This window comes from Mustela nigripes, chromosome 6, assembly GCF_022355385.1.
Source record: "Mustela nigripes isolate SB6536 chromosome 6, MUSNIG.SB6536, whole genome shotgun sequence".
Classification (NCBI taxonomy): domain Eukaryota; kingdom Metazoa; phylum Chordata; class Mammalia; order Carnivora; family Mustelidae; genus Mustela; species Mustela nigripes.
This window is the reverse complement of record NC_081562.1, coordinates 50,184,684-50,206,005: the sequence shown is the minus strand read 5'-3', so window position 1 is coordinate 50,206,005 and position 21,322 is coordinate 50,184,684. Positions and strand designations below refer to the sequence as shown.

The 21,322-nt window shown below is 41.7% G+C and overlaps 1 protein-coding gene across 5 annotated transcripts in view; it reads right to left on the bottom strand.

Annotated features, from left to right (window-relative positions):
- Positions 1–21,322, bottom strand: part of GRIP1 (glutamate receptor interacting protein 1) — a 672,623-nt gene that overhangs the window by 81,852 nt on the left and 569,449 nt on the right. For 3 of the 5 annotated variants that reach the window (XM_059402524.1, XM_059402527.1, XM_059402528.1), the window contains 3 exons: positions 15,240–15,387; positions 13,103–13,272; positions 5,542–5,694 (listed from right to left, as the gene is read on the bottom strand). In XM_059402524.1, coding sequence (XP_059258507.1) covers positions 5,542–5,694; positions 13,103–13,272; positions 15,240–15,387 — 471 coding nt within the window. Of the gene's footprint in view, positions 1–5,541; positions 5,695–6,393; positions 6,550–13,102; positions 13,273–15,239; positions 15,388–21,322 lie in introns of all 5 variants that reach the window. The other 2 variants (XM_059402529.1, XM_059402526.1) reach the window with 2 other exon arrangements.

The following is a 21,322-nucleotide window of genomic DNA, read 5'->3' as shown; positions in this document are numbered from 1 at the left end:
AGCTTTTTATAGGTGGTGGCCTAGATCATTCCCAGATCTGACCCAGGGACTACCTCATATTAATTCACACTTGATCTCAGCCAAAAGGCCGAGAAGCGATATCCCTTATTAATTCAGATCACACTTTCTAGTGTTCCTTTGTTGATGTCAACTGTACTTTGATTGTCCTTCATATCATGCATTTATTGTTGGTGGCAGACAACGACTAGAGGTACTCAGGAATGATCTGGAGAGTTGGGTTTGTACCCGGTCTGTTTCCATTGCAGGCAGGAACACAGTAGTAGAATGTCACCTCTCTGGCAGATTACTTTTATTCTGTCTTCCAGGTGATGATTTTCGTACTTCATTAGGAATACTTTACTCCTGTTAATTTTCCTATAGGTTCACATTAATATGTATTTTTTTCTATGTGAGGTCTCGGTTTTGTATAGATTTTTGGATTACTTAATTGGAGTTAAAAGGTTTGAACCCTTAAATCAGCTGATTGGCATTTCCACTAAGACAGAATTAAGAAGAAATAGGTCAATCATAATAGGAAGGGTTAGGCTGGATACAGTAAAGACCTTCTCAAAGGACAGACTTGCTACATTTTTGGAACGGTTAGAGAAGACAGTTGAGAAACTGAAATCTCTGGAAGGTTTTGAAAATAGAAATAAGTGCTCTCTGTGGGCATCGTTAAGTTCGTAAGCTTTATCAGGAGGAAATTCGAGGTAATACAAATTATAAGGGCCTTTAATTTAGGATTAAAAATATGTTAAACGGGGGCACCTGGGTGGCTCAGTGGGTTAAGCCACTGCCTTTGGCTCAGGTCATGATCTCAGAGTCCTGGGATGGAGTCCCGCATCGGGCTCTCTGCTCAGCGGAGAGCCTGCTTCCCTCTCTCTCTCTCTCTGCCTGCCTGTCCATCTACTTGTGATTTCTCTCTGTCAAATAAATAAATAAAAATCTTTAAAAAAATAAAAAAAATATGTTAAACGTTGGTTCTATAATTATATAAATTTATAATTTATCTAATAAATATAGTATTATATTAAATAATCTAGGTTTTTATAATTAACTCTGAAAGTCCTTTGATATATTGAAATCTGTTCTCTGAAACAATAAAATTTCATTTGAAATTGTACATACTGATTACTCACAGGTATTAAAGTCTTGCAAATTATTACCAGATATGAAAAAGATAAATTGTACATTTAAAGATGATGAGCCAGAAGAAAAAAAACACCATACTACTTGGAGGAAAAAAGGATGAGCTTGATTACCCTGCTTCATTAATGGGGCCAACCAGCAAGAGAAAAAGGTGATTATAACCCTGTAGTTTACACATTTCTATGATGGATTCTCCCCCAGTAGCAGATACTCCAGGAAGGTACTGGCTCTGGTCTGAAGAGTGCCCACTGCTACTCACAGGTGAAGAAGGGAATGGCTAAGTTGCTGCTGTAATGTACATGCAACTTGCTCATTAGTGTGCGGCAAGGTTGCGTTCAGGCTTCGCATCTGCTCTGTCCTGTTCCTGTTCACACCTGGAGGGTTCCGTTCACAGATAAGACAAGAACTGTCTTGTCTCAGTATAAGTAGGAGGAAAAGGGACCATCACTTGTCAGCTTCTAAAGTTTTAAAAATCTGCCGAATGTTTTCTTCACTTAGAAGTCTGTGAGGTTGACTGTCCGTTACGAAAAGCATTTAAAGGTATCCAGAGCCATGGTCGCAAAGATTTATTAATATACGGTTTTTCTCACTATTCGATCCTGTCCGTACCTCACGACCTCTAGCTCACTGAAGTGTTCCCCATCGGAGTCAGCCTGCTCTGGGTCCAGCACACGTGATCCGGTTCCGGTGTCCAGCAGCTCCGTTCTCCAAATGAGGGTGGGCTTGGTGGTGTGTGGCGGGGGAGTGGGGGGCGCAGCTCAGGAGCCACCTCCTGGAGGGCTCCCTGCACGCTCCTGTCTACAAGCTTACCATTAGCTGCCTTTGCCTTCCGGCCTTTCCTCAGGGGTCGGTGGCAGGGACAGAAGTTGTTCGGCTTCTTCATTCTCTTCCTTTTAGCTCTCTTCAGTGTTGGCCACCCTGCTAGTAAGTGGTGATGGCACAAGAGGCAAACACTGTTCTGGGGACGTGGCCTAGCTTCCACACTTGGCTGCAGGTCAGGTAAACTGCAAACAGACAGAGTCTACACTGGCTCTGTGTGCAGGAGCGGGAAGCCGGGGGAAAGAACCAGGTCCGCCGCTCAGTCATGCTGCCATCACGGAGGGGATGATAGGGTTCTGGAAAAGGCCCTGACCTCCAAGCAGCCCAGACTGCTTGGTAAGGTCAGTAAGGTCAGTAAGATTCCAAAAGAGGTGACAAGAGGGTTCCCTCTGTGACACGGCCCTGTGACGCTCCCAGAGTTTTGTGACACTTCACCCAGCCCAGTCCTGGGAGACTCCTCATTCTTCCTGTGAAGCAAACACAGCACTTTCTTCTTTTAATTCTTGTCACGTGTTGCTACAGACGTCCTGTATTGTCCCCCTTTGGTCAATGAGACAGAATGTTTTAATATTTAGGGGAGAAGAATTTAATTCTTCTTGGCATGCCCTTCTCTACTAGAAACATATGTGGGGATTTTTTTCTGTTTTGCAAGCTCTGGCCTCACCTCATCACCAATACAGCGTAGAAGCTTTTTATCATATTTGTTGTGACTCTGCCATGATTCACCGTCCATACAAATGGACTGGTTGCCATAGAAACGTAAGTATTAGAAAAGGGGAAGCAAACGGCATAGAATAAAGACATAAATAAAGTGGTGGAAGTAAACCATGGTATAGTGAGAGAGTAATCAAACTTTTATTATCCGTTCTTTGGGAAAACCTCTACATCTAATATGACCATAACCAAGAAGCAAGGAGAGACAGGGAGAGGGAGAGGAAGAGGGAGAGAGAGAGAGAGAGCGAAAGAGAGAAAGTGGGAGGGAGGGAGAAGAGAAACTAAAAAACAAAACAAAACAGAGGGGCACCTGGGTGGCTCAGTGGGTTAAAGCCTCTGCCTTCGGCTCAGGTCATGATCTCAGGGTTCTGGGATCGAGCCCCGTGTCGGGCTCTCTGCTCCACGGGGAGCCTGCTTTCACCCCTCTCTCTCTCTGTCTGCCTCTCTGCCTACTTGTGATTTCTCTCTCTGCCAAATAAATAAAATCTTAAAAAAAAAAAAAAAAACCAACAATGACAAAAAAATCCCCAAATCCAAAAAACTTCATTCTTTTTTTTTCTGACTTCGGAGTACTATCATTATTTTTATAGGTCTCTTTGGAGTAAGAATAAAAGCGTTGGATGTTATTGTTTGATTGCAATACAAAATGTCTGATCTCTTGAGACACATTCAGAATCTCTTTGACACAATGGTCAAAGACACTTGGTGGCTAATGTGTACCACAAACCCAAGTCGCTTGAGCTTTCCATTTCTGTTTCTCCTATGCTGGAGCATCACTTTCTGGTTCCAAACAGAATTTCTGAGTTGGTTTTGAGTGTCAGGGACAGCCTGGCCTTGGCTTTGTTTCCTACTACAAATTCAAGCAATGTCAATGTCACCCCGAGATAGCCAAACATGTTATTACTCATTTGTAGCCAGTAATGTTTTTAATTAATGCAGCGAGTCTTACCTAACACAAATAAATATTTAGCCAGTGAAGCAGAAGTACAAACAGTAATGAATTTGCTTTAATTGCTCTTCCCTGCTGAGGGCTGTGAGCCTGTTGCTGTCAGTGAGGGACGCTGCCCATGGAAGCATTATATCTAAAAAAATTGCATATACAGAAATCCACCACCAACCCTGAAAGTTTATATAGAAGACTCAAAACCTATGTAGTTAGCTAAAGTAACCACTGTGAAAAATGCTTAAATTTGAGAACACTGCCAATAGTTTTTTGCACATGACAATTTAGATACAAGGAATAATAACTAACACTTAAACTATTCAAATGGCTAACAAATGGGTAAGTTAAATAATGTTAACTATTTACCAGGTGTTCTAGTGTCTATCTATCTATCTGTAATTATAGTACTTATTTCATTGGATAATTGTGAAAATTATATATATAATACACATGTGTATAATATGTATATCCATATATGTATATATAGTTACCATATAATTTAGCATATAATTTTATTATGATATGAATAATATATATTCAATCATATATTACATATATATATATATATATATATATATATATATATTCACATCATAGCCTAGAGTGTATTTCTTGTCCCATATGTCCCTTTTGGTGGGGGACTATATATATATATAGTGAAGATTATATGAGAGTCTCTCATATAATCTTCACAATTACCCAATGAAGTAAGCACTACAATTACTCCACAGTTCATAGCTCCGGAAGCCAAGGCATAGGGAGTTCAGGTGACTTGCTGAAGGTCCTACAGGAATGATGCCGGGAGAAGAACACGGGCCTCTGTCCTCATCACCAGTTCATTCTACTGCCCTCAACTAGTTTCTTCCAAGAGGGAATAGTTTACTTTGGTTTCAGCTAAGAAACATATGAGACTCTAGAAGCTGTTTATTCTCATTTTAACCAAACTCAATCTTCCTTCTAGTTTCCCAATTTCAAACTTACTGTCATGTACCTATACTAAAGGTGACAAAGCCCCTTATTCTTGAAGGGATATGCAAGTCCAAATCACGAATATACCACAGAGGTGACCCTATCTTTTGCAATGGTTTTCTTTGTAAGGAAACTGTCAGCTTCCTACAGCAGGAAGAGATGGTTTCCTAGTGTGGGTGATGGCTGGCCTCCCGCACTGATGGTGGCCTGGTGGGTCTACTTGTGAAGATGAATCTCTGGAAAACAATAGGTCCAGACATCCCTTCTCATAAGAACATTCTCTCTTCACTTCCAGCCTTGAAGTACCTGGGTTTCATTCTATTTAGGTAATGTAAGGGTGTTCCTTATATTATTTCTATGGTAAGCACAGGGAGAGAGCCCATTGTCTTGGAGCTTTTCTATAGGAATCATAATTGCAGCCCCCAAAGGGGACAGATAGGACAAGAGACACTCACACCTCTCTGGACTATGATTAGATCTGGCTGGAAAGATAACTGAGTAAATTTATAATCTTATTAAACAAATGCACGGGATTCTTCTATTTATCAGAAGGGGGACATAGTTTTCAAAAAATTGCTTTAGCATGAATAAGAAATTAAGAACAAATGTTTCATGTCCAAAGCTACCCAAAATGGAAGGAGTATCCAAGGGAAAAAAAAATCACCTCTTTGGTTATCTTCTCAATTCAAAAGAGGAAGAAAAAAAAAAAAATTGAAGAGATGAAGTTGTAGGCGGAGGCAATATGAACTAATTCAGTCTGAAATTGTATTCCACGCAGTTGCTTATCATAGAGATAATAGATATCATTTCCCCGATCTCTGGCAGAGAGCTGTGAGCTCCTTAGCAACCACGTGATCATTTAGGCACTGTAAACCACGCTGGCCACTGACACCAAGCCGCCCACACGCTTTCTCCAGGCCAGAGACAACGGTTACCATTTCACTTACGTGAGCTTTTGAAGTCTTTCTTTTTCAGTCTCCTCCTCATCATGGTTCCACGAGGGCTAGTAGAGTAGAGGCTTCGAGGTAAAGTCCCCATGTTCAGGGAACTCAGGCTGTATGCACTCATGGAGGTAGGAGAGAAGGACGACACCAAAGCTGCTGTAAGAGAGTAGACACTTGGCACAGAGCGTTCGCAGGGGGTTGGGAGCCTGCTACCCTTGCCAACCAGCAACGATCCACAAAGACAGAGGATGCACAGGAAGGACCCCAACCAGACAGAGAGCAGGTCTTGGAGGGCAGGGAGACAGCCCTTCGGACTCTCCGAGTTCCCAGAGCCTACAACCACTTGATGGAGTGCCACGACCCTCGGGAGCACAATGAAACACAGAGACGCTCTATCAACGCTGCTTTAGACACACACAAATAAGCATTAAAACAAGATTCCCCATAAATGACAACTCCATGTATCAGGTACATCGTCTCATTTTCATAGATACTTTCTGACATGAATTTCCCAAGTGGTGCCAAACACACAAGAAAACCCTGGGAACATTGTAGTCTCCATAATCTTTGGAACTGTTATCTCCTGACCACCTATTAAAGCCTTCTGAACAGTGACATCCTTCCCTAATGACAAATGCTTTCTGAAGGAAAAAAAAAAAAAAAGACTCAGATGTCAGAAATGGTTAAGTCCTTACAAAAAAAAAAAAGCTACTACAAAAACTTGCTACTACAAAAAAAAAAAAAAAAAAGCACATAACACTCATGAAGCCAGATATGGTATGAATTAGATGAAGAAGAGGAAAGAGGAAGAATATCATTTCAATAAAAGCAGGAGGAGAAAGTCTGGAACATTACGAGGGCTGTTGGAAGGAGGCGCTTTTGGGCCCGTCAGGGCTGGCACTCTGCAATGGTCAGGGTGGGTCGTATGAGGGTGATGGTAGGTGTGAAGGCTGCAGTGGTTGCCGGCCCAGGAATCCCACGCAAGTTGCCTGTCGCTCCTCTGAATTTTCACTGCCCACATGAAGTGATGATGAGAAATAAGAAAAACAAACAAAGAACCAAAAAAAAAAAAAAAAAGAAAGAAAGAAAGAAAAAGTAACTGAATTGTACAAATAAAAAGTGTAACCAAAAAAATGAAAGCTACTTACAAAAAAAGAAAAAAAATGTACTGCCTTTGCCCTTTCTCAGTGGTCAGCAAAACAGATGATTAACATCAGGGATGGAAGCCTTTCATCTTCCCAAGAATAATGCATGTCTTTCCCCAGCCCATTTTTTTCTCCCTTTAAAATGACTATTGAATCAATTTCTAATCTCCCCCTATGCTTTGCAGCAGAGATTAAAAACATTTTTTTTAACACTTAAAAGTCAACCCCATAAAGATCTATGGCACATGACTAGTAATTAAAGATTTGCACATCTTGGACAGTTAGTAGCGCTTGTTTTGACAAAAAGAAAAGAAGGAACAATAAATCACATTGGCTCCTGATTTGAGTGGTTTACCAGCCACACATCACAATTTCCTATTCCAACATTGTAATTACACTCCAATCCATCACTTGGACTTGATTTTTCTTAAAACAACAACAACAACAACGAACAACCCCTCCAAAACCCATTCTCAATCATCAATATCAGAATCTTATTTGTATCCTCATACAGAGAAAATAAGTCTCAATATACTTTAAACTTTTTTGTATTTTTGAAAAAATTTGTTTACATTTGAAAGAAATAATTCTCAAAAGAGCTCACATGTTCTTCTATTTTAAGATGCCATAACTTTTTAAAAATTAACATATAATGTATCATTTGTTTCAGGGGTATGGGTCTGTGATCGATGCCATAATGTTTTAATAAAGCTTATTTCAAAACTTTCCTGTCTCCTTCATTGAAAAAGAAAATGTATTTGTGTTTCTATTCTAATTTTGACATTATTTAGATTTTATTTTCTACCCAGCATTCTGAAGGAGGGTCAAGGTTATGTTTGTTACTAGGTCTGGTATGAGATTTTTTTTCATTGAACAATCTTAAAGAGTTAAAAATAACATATGAACTCGTAACTCCTTTCAGTGTCCTGATTCTAAAGTAAAGTAAAAGATGCCTAACGTGTGAATTATTTAACAACATTTATTCATGTAGAGGGTCAAATACAAGTATTTGAACATGGCTCATTCTGATAATGGCTGAAGTTGTGCCACCTGTGATAATCAGCACCACTGGCCACCTGAAAGCCTTTCTGGAAGAGACTGCTCATGGAACCAAAGCACCAGCGGGGAAGGGCACCTCGGGCGGCAACCCACCCGGCTTTCAGTCCTGGCTGCAGCCCAGCCTTTCTATAGGACCCTGGCCCGTTACTCAGTCTCCCTAAGCCTCAGTTTCCTCACGTGTCAAGGGGAGATTGAGAAGGCATCTCCCCTGCAGGACAATTGCGGTAGTTATGCACATAGTGCTTCGCAAGGTGCTGGCACACACAAGGAAAACAAATGAGCTCTTGCTACATAGCCTGAGTCTGCCTCTTTGCCATCCACTTGGCTAGACATGAAGTCTCTCTTAAAGGAAAAAGATGTTATCTCTCACTTAACAAATTTCACTCACTGGACACTCAGGTTTAGAGACTATCTCAGGAATCTGCAGAGCACTTGCACAGGCACTGTAATTTTATAGCTCTGTGTCCCTTGGCCCTTTCCTTCTGTTCCACTCCTGTTTCTAGTTTGGGTTCCAGCTCCCTGTCCATATCCTAGCTTCAAGCCATTATCTCCCTGACCCTTGCAACACTGGCAGACTTGGTTCCCCGATGTATCTACTACATATGTCTCTCCCAGTATCTGTAAGACAGGGTAATCTTTTTTTTTTTTTTTTTAATTTTATTTATTTGAGACAGAAACACAGTGAGAGAGCATGAGAGGGGAGGACAGAGGGAGAGGCAGACTCCCCATAGAGCTGGGAGCCTGATGTGGGACTCGATCCCAGGACTCCAGGATCATGACCTGAGCCGAAGGCAGTCGCTTAACCAACTGAGCCACCCAGGCGCCCCAAGACAGGGTAATCTTTTAAACAAGTCCCTCCCATTTAAGCTGCTTCAGAGGGTTATAATTACAAGGAGAATTGAATGTGACCCATACTTATCTCTCTCCAGCTTTCTCCCTATCACTCTCCCCACTGTGTTGGTCTTACAGCTATTCTTAGAACAAGCCAGGGTTCTTCCTGCCACAGGGCATTTGCCTGTGCTCTTCTTTCTTCTCCCAGTTGCCCGCAGAGTTGGCTCCCTCTTATCAAGCAGGTCTCCACTAAGGGGCTACCTCGCTGCCCTACCCCACGCTGTCCCATTACTACTCTCTAGTCTTCACAGAACTTATCGCAGCCTGAAATGGCTTTATTTATTTAACATATTTTAAATGTTTGTGTCTCTATACTAAAATTCCATGAGAATTTACTTGGCTTGTCTGGCTCACTAGACGTAGCAGCTAGAACACTGCCTGGTCCATAATGACGGATGAATGAATGAATGCGTAAGTGAGTAAGAAGGAGCCAGAGTGTATCCGTCCACAGTGCAGCAGCATTTTCCTTGTGATAAAGAGTGTGGCAGGGGAAGTTCATAATGGATTCTCTTTGCCCATCCTCATTCTATTTTGGAGAGTGCAAGAAGATCTCTTAGAAAGATGCAATCATGGCTGTGTCTGGCTAATCCACAGCAACAGCCACTCTAATGAACTTCTTACCCAGGACTGTCTGTGTTTCAAATGAAGGCAGAGCATAGAGAATGGGCTTTAGAATCCTATACTCACTTTCTGATCCAGTTCTTTAAGGAGGACTTTGAAAATCACTGGGCATTTTTTTGTGACTGTAGTACCCAATTAACAAATCCGTAAGAAAGATATTATTGACCACTACAGGTGCCCAGCCCTGTGCCAATTGTTACAAACAGATTAAGTGTAGGTTAGTAACCTGTATCTTGACTTTGAGCTTTTCCTGATGACTATAGCTTCACATATATGAAATATTAAGGGGCAAAAATGATGTCAGAGAAATCATGAGATTGTATGCCATGCATAATGAATCCAAAAGGTGTTCAACAAAAATGTGGGTTAGGGAGACCAGCTATTGCCTCTTTTGAACATACACTCCAAATCTGTTCTGTTTTATGGAGGTGGACTTGATGCTCACTTGCTTGTGGGGCAACCATTTCAGGAATTTCAAGATAATATGTTACATTTTGCAAAAACCATTTCTTTACCTTCTCCCATTTAATGGTCCCCATAATAACAGCCAACTCTCACTGAGCACTTGCTAAATACCAGGCATTGTGCTAAATACTTTTTCATGGATTGTCTCAGATAATTCTCACAATACACTTAGGAGGCAGGCACTGCTGTTATTATTACGCCCATCTTACAGATAAAGAAACTGAGGAATAGAAGAGAGGGAGAGCTTGCTTACGGTCCCAAGGGGTGGAGGCAGAATAAAGTCTGCAAGTCTGATTCAAGAGGCCCTGCCTGGAACCACCACACACGGCCTCTTCCCGTGGGTGTTCTTGGATTTGATATAGACACATATGTAGCAAGTTAAAAATAAAATGCTCTTTACATCTCCCATGATGGCATCATTCGTGGAGTTTTACGAGGTATCTGACATGGAGGGGACTTTTTTCTGCTCCCCTCTCTTGCTGTACCCTCCTGCCCTGTCCAGAATATCTAACAGGCAACAGCGGCTTTCGTGGTTGCTGCTGGAGCTCACAGATGGAAGGTTCTCACTGAATGTACTGAACCGTGTCACTCTGCTCCCATGTTCTCTTCCAAAGTCTTGCGAACCTCAATCACGATTATGTCTCCCAAAGACCCTCAGTGGGACCAATTTCTAACCTTACTAGAAACTCAACAATAACTCCATCTTGGCATTTTTAGTGCTATTTATCAGCAAAAGGCACAGTTACTCTCATTCTTAGCTGATGGGCCCATTTCTTTATTTCTCTGAAAAAACTGTGGCAGTGAATGCTTTGTTGGGAAGCAAAATTTGGGAACTGTACCTTCATCCACTTTGGGATGGGAGACATGCTGTTCAGGCATCAGAATTCCTGAAAAAAACAAGCTGAACTTTCTTGTGGACAAAGGGTAAAACTATATAAAACTACTCTCCCACATTAAAGACCCTCAGAAGTTTGAGAATATATAAAAATACATAAAATTCTTTAGGTATTTCCCCCCCTTCTTAACTGTGATTAAATTGTGTTTTAAAGCCAATACTTTTGTCCTCTTGGAAATGCAAGTCTGATTTTAATGTAAAATGCAGGGAGATGCCTGTAGGCTAGATAAGAAAGATGGTACTGTCAGCCAAAGTAGATGATAAGGTCGGAAGTGGAAGCTAGAATTACTTCAACTCCCAGCCCCCATCCTCCACCCCTCCAAAAAAATCACAATGACATCAGGTTTTCCACAGGGGAAAAAATTTTTTTTTTGTTCTTGGTCTCCATGTCTCTTAGTATATGAACGCACCCTCTCAAACTGTCTTGACAGGTAAAAATTTTTAATATTTCATGCGTTGGAAACTAGTTGGACTACTTAGGATTTCTACACAGGGCCAATAAAAAGGGGGAAACGGGGCTGCTAAAGATAATGACATTTTGCAAGGGTCTGTTCCCTAGTCTGATTCTCTTGACAGTGGAATTTACCAAAATGAATCTCACGCAGAGAAAGCATGACACTGTGTGTGTTCATGGACCCTCCGCGGTCCAGATCCGGTGACGACTTTGGGCTAATTTAGAAGAAACTTAGTTTTAGAAATCTCTTCCCTCTGCCAGTGTGCCCTGTGGGGTCTCCTGAGCGGAAAGGGGGCACAATCCCATGAACCCCTTACCATTTCTAGTCAAAGGAGGCAGAGATTCCTTCCCTAACCTGCCTCTACCACATCACTTCTCTGCTCCATTGTGTCAAATTAAAAGCTGATAAAGGTAATGCTTTTCTAGAGATTTTCATTAGCTCCAGGGCTGTCTAAGCTCCATTTAATTAAAAAAGGTTGCATCCAGCTGACTCATTCACTATGAAAATGATCTGGTCTGTCTTTTTTTTTTTTTCCTCCCCCAAAGTGCAGTGGGTTTCAGAAGGTGGGAGACACATGATACAAACGATATCCTCACAAGCAAAATTTCAGTTCCAGGGAAAGTTCTTCTCTTTCTTTAAAAAAACAAAAAAAAAAAAAAAAAGAAAAAGAAAAAGAAAAAAAGAAAAGAAAGCTCTTCTCCAGTCGGGCCCCCTGACAGCACTCCTGAAGCTTCAAGGAATCGATTTCAAGGAATAAAAAAGGAGGCCGCTTGGTGTAAGCAAAAGGAGAAGGAGTTGGAACAAGGACTCCACTAGAGAGACTTTCTTCATGTGATTTGGCGTTCTAAGTCCTTTACCTTGTGCCCGGTTTTATTTAAAGATGCCTAAGGGGTGGGTATATAAACACTGAGCACACATTTCTGTGAGTGTCTGTACAGTACAGATGTGGATCCCCTCAGCTGGCAGCTGTTACTGGATAAATGGAGTCAAATATTCTGATACTCCCAGGAATGGTCCTTGGTCACAGAGGTAGTTCTCCATCCCAAAAAGCTACTCTGGCAAAGAGACAATATATAGAGAAATTTTTCTCATGACTGTTTTTTTGTTTCTTTTCCTCTCCAAATATTTGAAGGGTGTGCCATTAATACCCACTTCCTAATTATTTTTTAAAAAGTGAGAGTTTTATCTTTAGGGTAAATACCCAATAGTGCAATTGCTGGGTCATAGGGCAGTTCTATTTTCAACATTTTGAGGAACCTCCATGCTGTTTTCCAGAGTGGCTGCACCAGCTTGCATTCCCACCAACAGTGTAGGAGGGTTCCCCTTTCTCCGTATCCTCGCCTGATATGAGGAAGTGGTGATGCAACATGGGGGCTTAAGTGGGTAGGAGAAGAATAAATGAAACAAGATGGGATTGGGAGGGAGACAAACCATAAGTGACTCTTAATCTCACAAAACAAACTGAGGGTTGCTGGGGGGAGGGGGTTTGGGAGAAGGGGGTGGGGATTATGGACATTGGGGAGGGTATGTGCTTTGGTGAGTGCTGTGAAGTGTGTAAACCTGGTGATTCACAGACCTGTATCCCTGGGGATAAAAATATATGTTTATAAAAAATAAAAAATTAAAAAACAAGAAAGTGAGAGTTTTACAATTTGCCTTTGTTGTCCTTCAAGTAGAATGGAAATTCAATATGCCTAACAGGAAGTCCAATTATTTCCTTTCTCTCCACATTCACAACAAAGGCTTAAAAAAAAAAAAAAAAAGTACAAGCCTGAAAATTCTGTTTCAAACCCTGTTTCTTTCCTCAGTTCTGAGGTTTCAAATAAATTACGTTTGGCTCAGGGATTGGGATGCGGGGGGCGGGGGGGGGGGGGGGAGGATCTGCAAGATGAAGAAAAGCCAACAAAGATAATCTGCAGCTTTGAAAGAAATAAAGCCAGGAGTAGACTCCCTGTCTCTCGGCTCGAACTCTGCTGGAGAGGCAATAACTATAAGGGGAAGATAAAGAGAATTATCTAGACGGGTCCTCTCACCGTGATCGGGTCCCTTCAGGGCCAGGCGGGTCTGATGATGGGGAAGAATCTCAAGCTTGACCTGGTCCGTGGTGTTTGCCAGGAACTGAGTGGCTTCCGCTAATGTACAGTACTCCATGCTCGTCCCGTCGATAGACAGGATGTGGTCTCCCACGTGCAGGGCACCGCATCTACGGAAAGGGAAAGGGCACGTACTCAGTGGAAGCGCCTTCCGCTTTGGAATATGACTTTCCCGTCCTTCACAGTTAACGTTTCACACAGTTTCAATTGACTTAAGAAAGGAAAAGTTTGAGTGTTATAGGAAACACCATCTGTCAAATGTTAAGTACCTCGCGTGTGAATAGGAATGTAGAAAATAACAGAAAAACTCAAGGAAACGTTTTTCTCTCGTGCTTCTTAAAAAAGAAGAGATTATTTCGGGGTGGCGGTGCCCAAAGTTGAAGGGAAGTGAGTGGGAGGGAAGAGAAGAACAGGACAATTTTCCCCCTTGGCTTTATTTTTTTCTTTCCTGTGATTTTTTTTTTCCCTTTGTTAGTTTTTATATCTGTAAATACGAGCTGGTAAATACTCAGAATGTCAGGATGTGACTCATAAATGGAAGGGGATCATTTACAACTATTTTATGTGTGAATGGGAATAACTGGGGGGTGGGGAGAGTGTCAGCTAATGCTTTCTCAGAACCTCTCACAGGAGCTGCCAAATCACCACTGCTTTAATTATTCTACTTTATTTTGTTATTCTGGAGTTAAACAATGATTAGTACAAAAGCTCTCGATGGTGATGGAAATTATGCAGGAGTCAGGAGAGTCAAAAAGGAGGCCTGCATGGTGAGTGAAGGGGAAAGCTGGGGGGGTGAGGGAGGGGCTAGCTGCTACATCTTGCTGAACTCCAAGAGACTGGCTCCTGGATGAGTTGAGAAAAGCAAACACAGCAGTCAGCATCCCGACGTACCAGTCAAGTGGACAGCTCCTTAAACTGGTTACCCCCTGCGGAATGGGAAAAAAACAGGGAGAAAATTAAAGCATCCTGCACCATTGAACTGGAGAACACCCCTGGATCAATGGCCGTCACTGGTAAAGGACCAAATGTAGGGTAAGACCACAGTGGAGCTGTAGACTGATCACTGCAGGAGCTGAAGACTGACCACAGTGCAGCTGCAGACCGATCACTACAGGGTTTGCTGCAGGTTACTGTATCGGAGTGCGAGGCTTCCTAGGGAGGGTGAGGGCATATGGAAAAGAGGCTGGAAACATGCAGGGGAGGTGGGGCCTCTCGGAGTGTATTGAGCAATTTCCACAGTGAGAACAGTCTCCTTCTCAAGACAAAAAAAAAAAAAAAGGCATTTCAAGTCATCCCTTTCATCTAAAAATCAAATTCCGTGCTGATGCCCTTGGAGAGCTTCAGCGATGGAAGTGGGGGTTTTCTTACCGGGAGCTGGGAAATAATTTATTAGGTGGGCAGGTAGTCTTTTTGCCTCCAACCCTTCTTATCTTATAAGTCTAAAACAGTAATTAGGAAGAAAAACTCAGGAAGAAGGGCTTTTGTTTTCATGGTGTCATAGGAACGAGTGCTGTTACAGGGGCCCTTGAAAACTGTGAAACCTTAAGATGAACATTCTGTGACAGCGTGAGAGCTCTCTTTAAAGACTGCATTGTTTCAAAAATACTGTTTTACTCATTTATGAAAAAAGGAATGAGATTTTTATCAGATTTTGGCAAGATTTATTTGTTAACAGTTCAGGAAAACGTATGACTTCTCTAAAGGGAGCATACTGAAGACCCTACACCAAAAGCAATCTATCGCCCTAGAACAGTAGGAAAACTAGTTCAGTTGCTTGACTTTCTTTTTTTTTTTCTATCTCTAACAGCCACACCAAACATCAGATGAGACAACAGTACATGGTGGGGTGGCTATAAGGTAGGTGAATTTTTAAGCCCTTAGAACCATAACTTGCTTTCTCGATGAAACTCATATAAACGGGCAGGTGAATTGTTTTCTTTAATCATATATGTATGTGTGAGATGCATGTGTACATGTATAAGTATTACATGTGTGTATATACACATAGAAAAACATATATATATTTATATTTTAGCACACGCAGTTTTGAAAAGTAGGCACTTTGTACAACACCCACCTGTCTGCAATACTTGCAGATTTGATTTTGTCTATGACAATGACCTGTTTGTTACAGCACATCGAGGTAGTGAGGGCAACCCCAAGGCTGGCACCAGGAGTTTTGGCAACTTCGACTAGCAGTGGCCCGGATGCCGTTGCCACAGTATCTATGGAAGAACAAATATCAGAAAACAAAACAAAACAAAACCAGTAAGCAAACAGACACATAAAAAATGCGGACAATGTTTAGTCTGATGTTGGTCTGTTAACGTTATCGCTGAAACTTACATTTTCCTCCGGTACCATCCTCCTGGCCAGTGGTAACTCCTTAGAGCACCTTTTAGGACACCTGTTCTGCCCAGCTTGCATATCCAGTAATACGTACACAGGTTTACCTCTTCAATTAAAGTTCAAGCTTCACATTAGTTGGGGTAATGTCTTGTGTGTCCTTATGCCCTCTTTATCACTCGGCACTACCTGAAAGTACTAGGTTTCTCAATAAAAGGTTTTCAAATAGCACCTACTGTGGATGGATGGATGGATGGATGGTTGGTTGGTTGGTTGGATGGAAGAGATGGATGAACAGATGAAATCTCTCAGTAACCAAGTACTAGGAATGCACACACTAAGCTGAACTTGTAAATCCTTTGCATCTTTCCCTATTCTGGACCTGATCTGAGGTCACCTCACCCTCTGCAGTGACTTCACACCACACAGATTTTATTTTTGGCTTGGAACACTCTTTCTTCCTTCAACTCCTACTCACCCTGGGGACTCAGTGTAAATATCAGCTCCTCTGAGAAGCCTCTCCTGACTCAGGATTTGGGGAGATCCCTTTCTCACGTGCTCCTACAGCCTGCTACACTCCTTCTGTTGCTGCACACACCCCAGTGTTTCGCAGCGGTCAGGGTGGATTACATGCTTCTGTCCTTCGCCAGACCGCAAGCTGGCTGTGAAGGCAGAGAGGACGTCTTGTCGGTCACAACATCCTCAGTGCCTGGCATAATGATCGGCCCAGAGGAGGTGAGCGACAAACAGTTGTTGAATGAATGCACGAGTACATGAGAAAGCTCATACAGTCCCTTAAAGTTCAGAAGAGGCAGGGGTCCTATGGGTGAGAGCCTTGGACATGGAAATAAAACACCTGTGTTTAACCCTTTTTGTCACACTATTTTCATCACAGCACCTCAGATGAGTTACGAAAACTTTCCAAGTCAGCTTGCTCGCTTACAAAACGGTATCCTTCCCAGAGTGTTTATTTCAATGACATCAACGTCTTGTTAAAGCGTTTTGTAATTTACAAAGTGCTATACATTGATTATTGCTATATTGCGACCCCAACCGTTTTATAAGACTACATTAGAAGACTCTAATATTTCTCCGATTTTCTACTGCTTTCATTAAAGCAAACTCTGTCTTTTCTGCAAGTACATCTTTATCACAGAGGTGACGCTCGGATAGGGCGAGCTAGGAAATCTGTCTTCCTGTTGTTGAAGCTCAGGCAGTATGGACTGGTTCATGAAGCTGAAAGTTCCACTGGAGAGACCTATTTTCAGTTTGCTGTGAAACAAGGTATTTCTTTTCTTTCTTTCTTTCTTTCTTTCTTTCTTTTTTTTAAGACTTTATTATTTATTTGACAGAGAGAGAGAGAGAGATCACAAGTAGGCAGAGAGGAAGGCAGAGTGAGAGGGGGAAGCAGGCTCCCTGCTGAGCAGAGAGCCCAATGCAGGGCTCAATCCCAGGACCCTGAGATCAGGACCTGAGCCGAAGGCAGAGGCTTAACCCACTCAGCCACCCAGGCACCCCACAAGGCATTTCTTGAAAAAGGTAAAGATGAGAACATTCATGCCAGCAACATCCATATTCCAGTGCTAAGGATTCTTGTATATACTATGTTTCCTTCTTTTTTCTTTCTTTCTTTTTTTTTTTTTTTAGATTTTATTTAAGCGACTGAGACAACACAAATGCGGGGGTGCGGTAGGTAGAGTGGGGAAGGGCAGAGGAAGAGGGAAAAGCAGACTCCCTGCTGAGCAAGGAGCCTGATGTGGGGCTTGATCCTGGGACTCCAGGATCATGACCTGAGCCCAAAGGCAGATGCTTAACCCATTGAGCCATCCAGGCGCCTTATACTTGCTTCTTAAATGGTTGGTGATATTGCAATAATTCAGTCCTAAAAAAGGCTAAGTGACCATTAGGGCCTGTCAGTTCTCTTCCTGTCAATTCCGGTGCAGAATCTCATTAATAATAGCAGGGAGGACTCAAAGCTCTTAGTCTGCTAGCAGGACTTTATGACTCTGGGGTGTTATGACTATAATTTTCTCATGAACCTAACTTGTGGCTGTGACTCTCTCTCGTCTTGCTCACCTTGCTGTGTCAGCACCCTGGGTCTAGGGCCATCAATAATGTCTGGCTTCTCCTCCTTCTCCCTCACAGCTGCCTTGTTTCTCTCCAGTGCCTCACTCACTTGGTCACGGTGCTGCCCAGGGTCCTGCTCTACTCTCACCTTGCGGTTTACAGTGAGCGGTCCCCTTGGCTATGTGCAACAGTGGTTTGCACCTGATTTGCCTCAACGGGGACCCCCGATAAAGAATTCTGCTCAGTCCTCATAATCTCTGTTTTGGTGGTCCTTACCTCACTAGGGTAGTGGATTCTGCCCACCTCTCAACTCTCACACTCCAAGTTCTGTGATTAAGTACACAAAATCTGGTGCCTCGAGCTTCACCCCCTGAAGTCCGCTGTTCTCCCCTTCCTTGAGCAGGCTCCCCAGCAAGCTCCCTTCTTGCTTAGGTTGACCCTCATGTCAGCTCTGGCCCAGCAGGACCTTTCCTCACACTATCTTTAGAGAACTTTGGAAAGACTTAATTAATTAATCAAAGAATAATTGACGGATTACATTAGTTTTAGGTATACAATGTGATGATCTGATATTCATTCATATATGCTGTGAAATGGTCACCACAAAAATAGAAGGAATAACTTTAGAAGGACAAATTTCCAAAACCACTTCTTACAGATTGGTTGGATTTTAATAGATAGCTTTGTGAGGTGATAATCACATATATTCTTCCACTTGGTTTTCTCATGTCGAAAGATCAATTTCTTTGGCTTAACGGATAAAAGTGATAAAAGTTTCTCTGGTCCTTATAACTTAACCTCTTACAAATGACAGAGACTGGTGGTTGTTCCTTGTTATTCCATCTTTCCTTCTTTCTTCAGTAACAAGCTGCTCAGCTAAGGACATTTCCCAGCCTCCTTTGCAGGGAGGTGCATCCATGTGACCAAGTTCCAGCCAATGGGGAGTGAGTAGAAGTGAGAAGTGAGCCATTTGTTGCTGTTGCAATATGGATCCAGGACTGGTGACCCATCTTCGGCCATGTAGACAAGAGCAGGGAGCCAGGTAGAACAAGCTTAGGCTTCTGAAACCCTATCTCCAGAGTTTGGAGCTCTCCCATTAAATAAACTTCTATCATATTTAAGCTAAGGTATTAGGTTTGAGTCTTTGTTAAAAGCTAAATCTATATCCTGATAAGCCTTTTCACTTGCGTCTGGCCCTCCAAAGTATCCTTCTTGAATTGCTATTCTAAGAGGCAGCTATTTATAACTAGGCAGATGTAAATTTTTTATAAAACCACAATCAACCATTACCCAGTACACATGATGTATTCATTTTTCTTAAAAGCATTACATCATGATTAAAGGTCAGAGTTTTTTTTAAAGAGATTATCAGTGTATGTGGAAATTGTTTAAATGTAAACTCTTATATTGTTATTCTTTTTTCCCTGGCCTATATTTGTCAAGGTCCTAAAAATTATATTCTTGTATGGTTCTAATGTTCCAGTTATAGTGAAGAATGAATGTTAAACTTTTCCTTTAGAAAGAAATGAGAGGAACAGGGGTATCAAGAAACACAGAAAAATACTGGCAGACTTGAAAGGAACTGATTACCCATGAGAAGCGTTTTACTTTCTGTTCTTTAAGGACATAATTAGTGCTTAAGAAAACTTTTAAGATGCATGCAAAGGTCCTATATCAGGCTATAGTGTTCTAGAAGAACAGAACAATTAGGAGAAATCATTGGTAGGAAAGGGGCGGACAGAAAGTCAAAAGGGAAGAACTACACATTAAATCCATGGAGTAGCTGACAAAATAGGTTTAAGGAGGTCATAGGAGACCTTTGCTCCCATCATCCCTTTAGCTTTGCACTTGGCTATTAGTGCTCTGCTATCACTGAATTATGGCTCCTCCCATGTGGAGGGGGTCTTGGGGTCAGACTGAGGAGAATGGGGTGGGTCTAGAACAAGTGTCAGGTTCTCTTGAGGTAGATGATGTACATACATTTAAAGCGGTTTATGGGGGGAAAAAAGAAGCATAGAGAAAGTGCACCAGATCTTCTGCTGCCATTAATTTAGAAGAGAAGAGAGATCATACCCACAGTTTCTCTGGTGCACCTCTTGAGTAAGTATCTCTTTACATAGTACTTTCCCCAATAAGGCTTCAAAGGAACAAGTGCAATATTTCCATTTAGGAGAGCCAAATGTGCCATGAATGAGTTTCTTTTACATTTTAAAGTAGAAAGCTTCAGAGTTCTGAGAAGAGAAATTTAAAGTCCTGGTTAAGGGAAGCTGGGCTCAGAGCTGGAAGCTGGGAAGGTGATGCCTAGTTATGCCACCAACTCACCATGAAGCCCAAGCCATCATTTCCTATAAGCCTCATTTTCTTCATTAGTAAAATAAGGGGACTTGAATAAAAGCTCTCTAGCCTTAATAATCTATGACTCTACAAAGAAATAGCAACGTCAGGTAAGGAAAAGCCTAGGGAATCAGTAACTTACAGAAGGTTAATAAATTTTATAAAAATATGCAGTAGCTAAATTTAAATCCCAGTATCCTGCTAATGAGTAGAAGAGGTGAACTCTTCTAGAAAACCCATGCTTACCAAGATGGGTCGTGAAACCTCACACTTTTAAGTATTTTGAGAACAACAGTAACATCCTTTAAAGATTGAGGTTGAGGGATGGTCTCCCATCTTTATACACTCATTATGTAATATTAAGATTTCACATTAAGACATTTCCAGGGCACAACTTTAACTTTCTAACAAGACTGTCATAATGAGGTCCTAATTTCTGCAGGAAAAAATAAAGATGTGGAAAGGAAAGGTAGGTGCTTATCTCAGGGAAGGATGATGAGGGATTAAAAAAAAAAAAACCTTAATTTAAATTCAGTTTAGCTAACATATACTGTATTATTAATCTCAGGGGTAGAATTTAGTGATTCATTCGTTGCTTATAACACCCAGTGCTCATTACATCAAGTGCCCTCCTTAATGCCTGTCACCGAGTTACCCCATCCACCCACCCAACTGCCCTCCAGCAACCCTGAGTTTGTTTCCTAGAGTTAAGAGTCTCTTATGGTTTGCCCCCCTCTCTGTTTTTATCTTATTTTATTTTTTCTTCCCTTCCCCTATGCCCATCTGTTTTGTTTCCTAAATTCCACATATGAGTGAAAGCATATTGTATTTGTCTTTCCCTGACTTATTTCGCTGAGCATACTACTCTCTAGCTCCATCCATGTTGTTGCAAATGGCAAGATTTCATTCTTTTTAATGGCAGAGTAATATTCCATTATATTCGTATCTGTATACACACACACACACACCCACAAGGATGATCAGGGATTGTTGACAACAGTTTACTAAATATGAGCTCAGCCTTCCATTGTCTCTCCTTAGTAGTCCAGTTTCACTTAATCACAATCACCCTTAAATTTATGTGTCCAGCATATATCCTTCTATGCTCCCACTGCTACTACCACCACCTTGAACAATTCTTGGATGTTTCATGAGCACAACAAACATAATAGGTACAAAACTGATAGTGAGCCCACCACATTTCATGGTTCTTCTTCATGTTTCCTTCTTCCAGCAACTGACTCCCATTATACACCTTCACACAAACCAGAAACTGAGGAGTCATCTCAATTCCATCTTCTCCCTCATCCTCATAAATTCCTCTTGACTCTAATTCACACAAACCAGAAACTGAGGAGTCATCTCAATTCCATCTTCTCCCTCATCCTCATAAATTCCTCTTGACTCTAATTC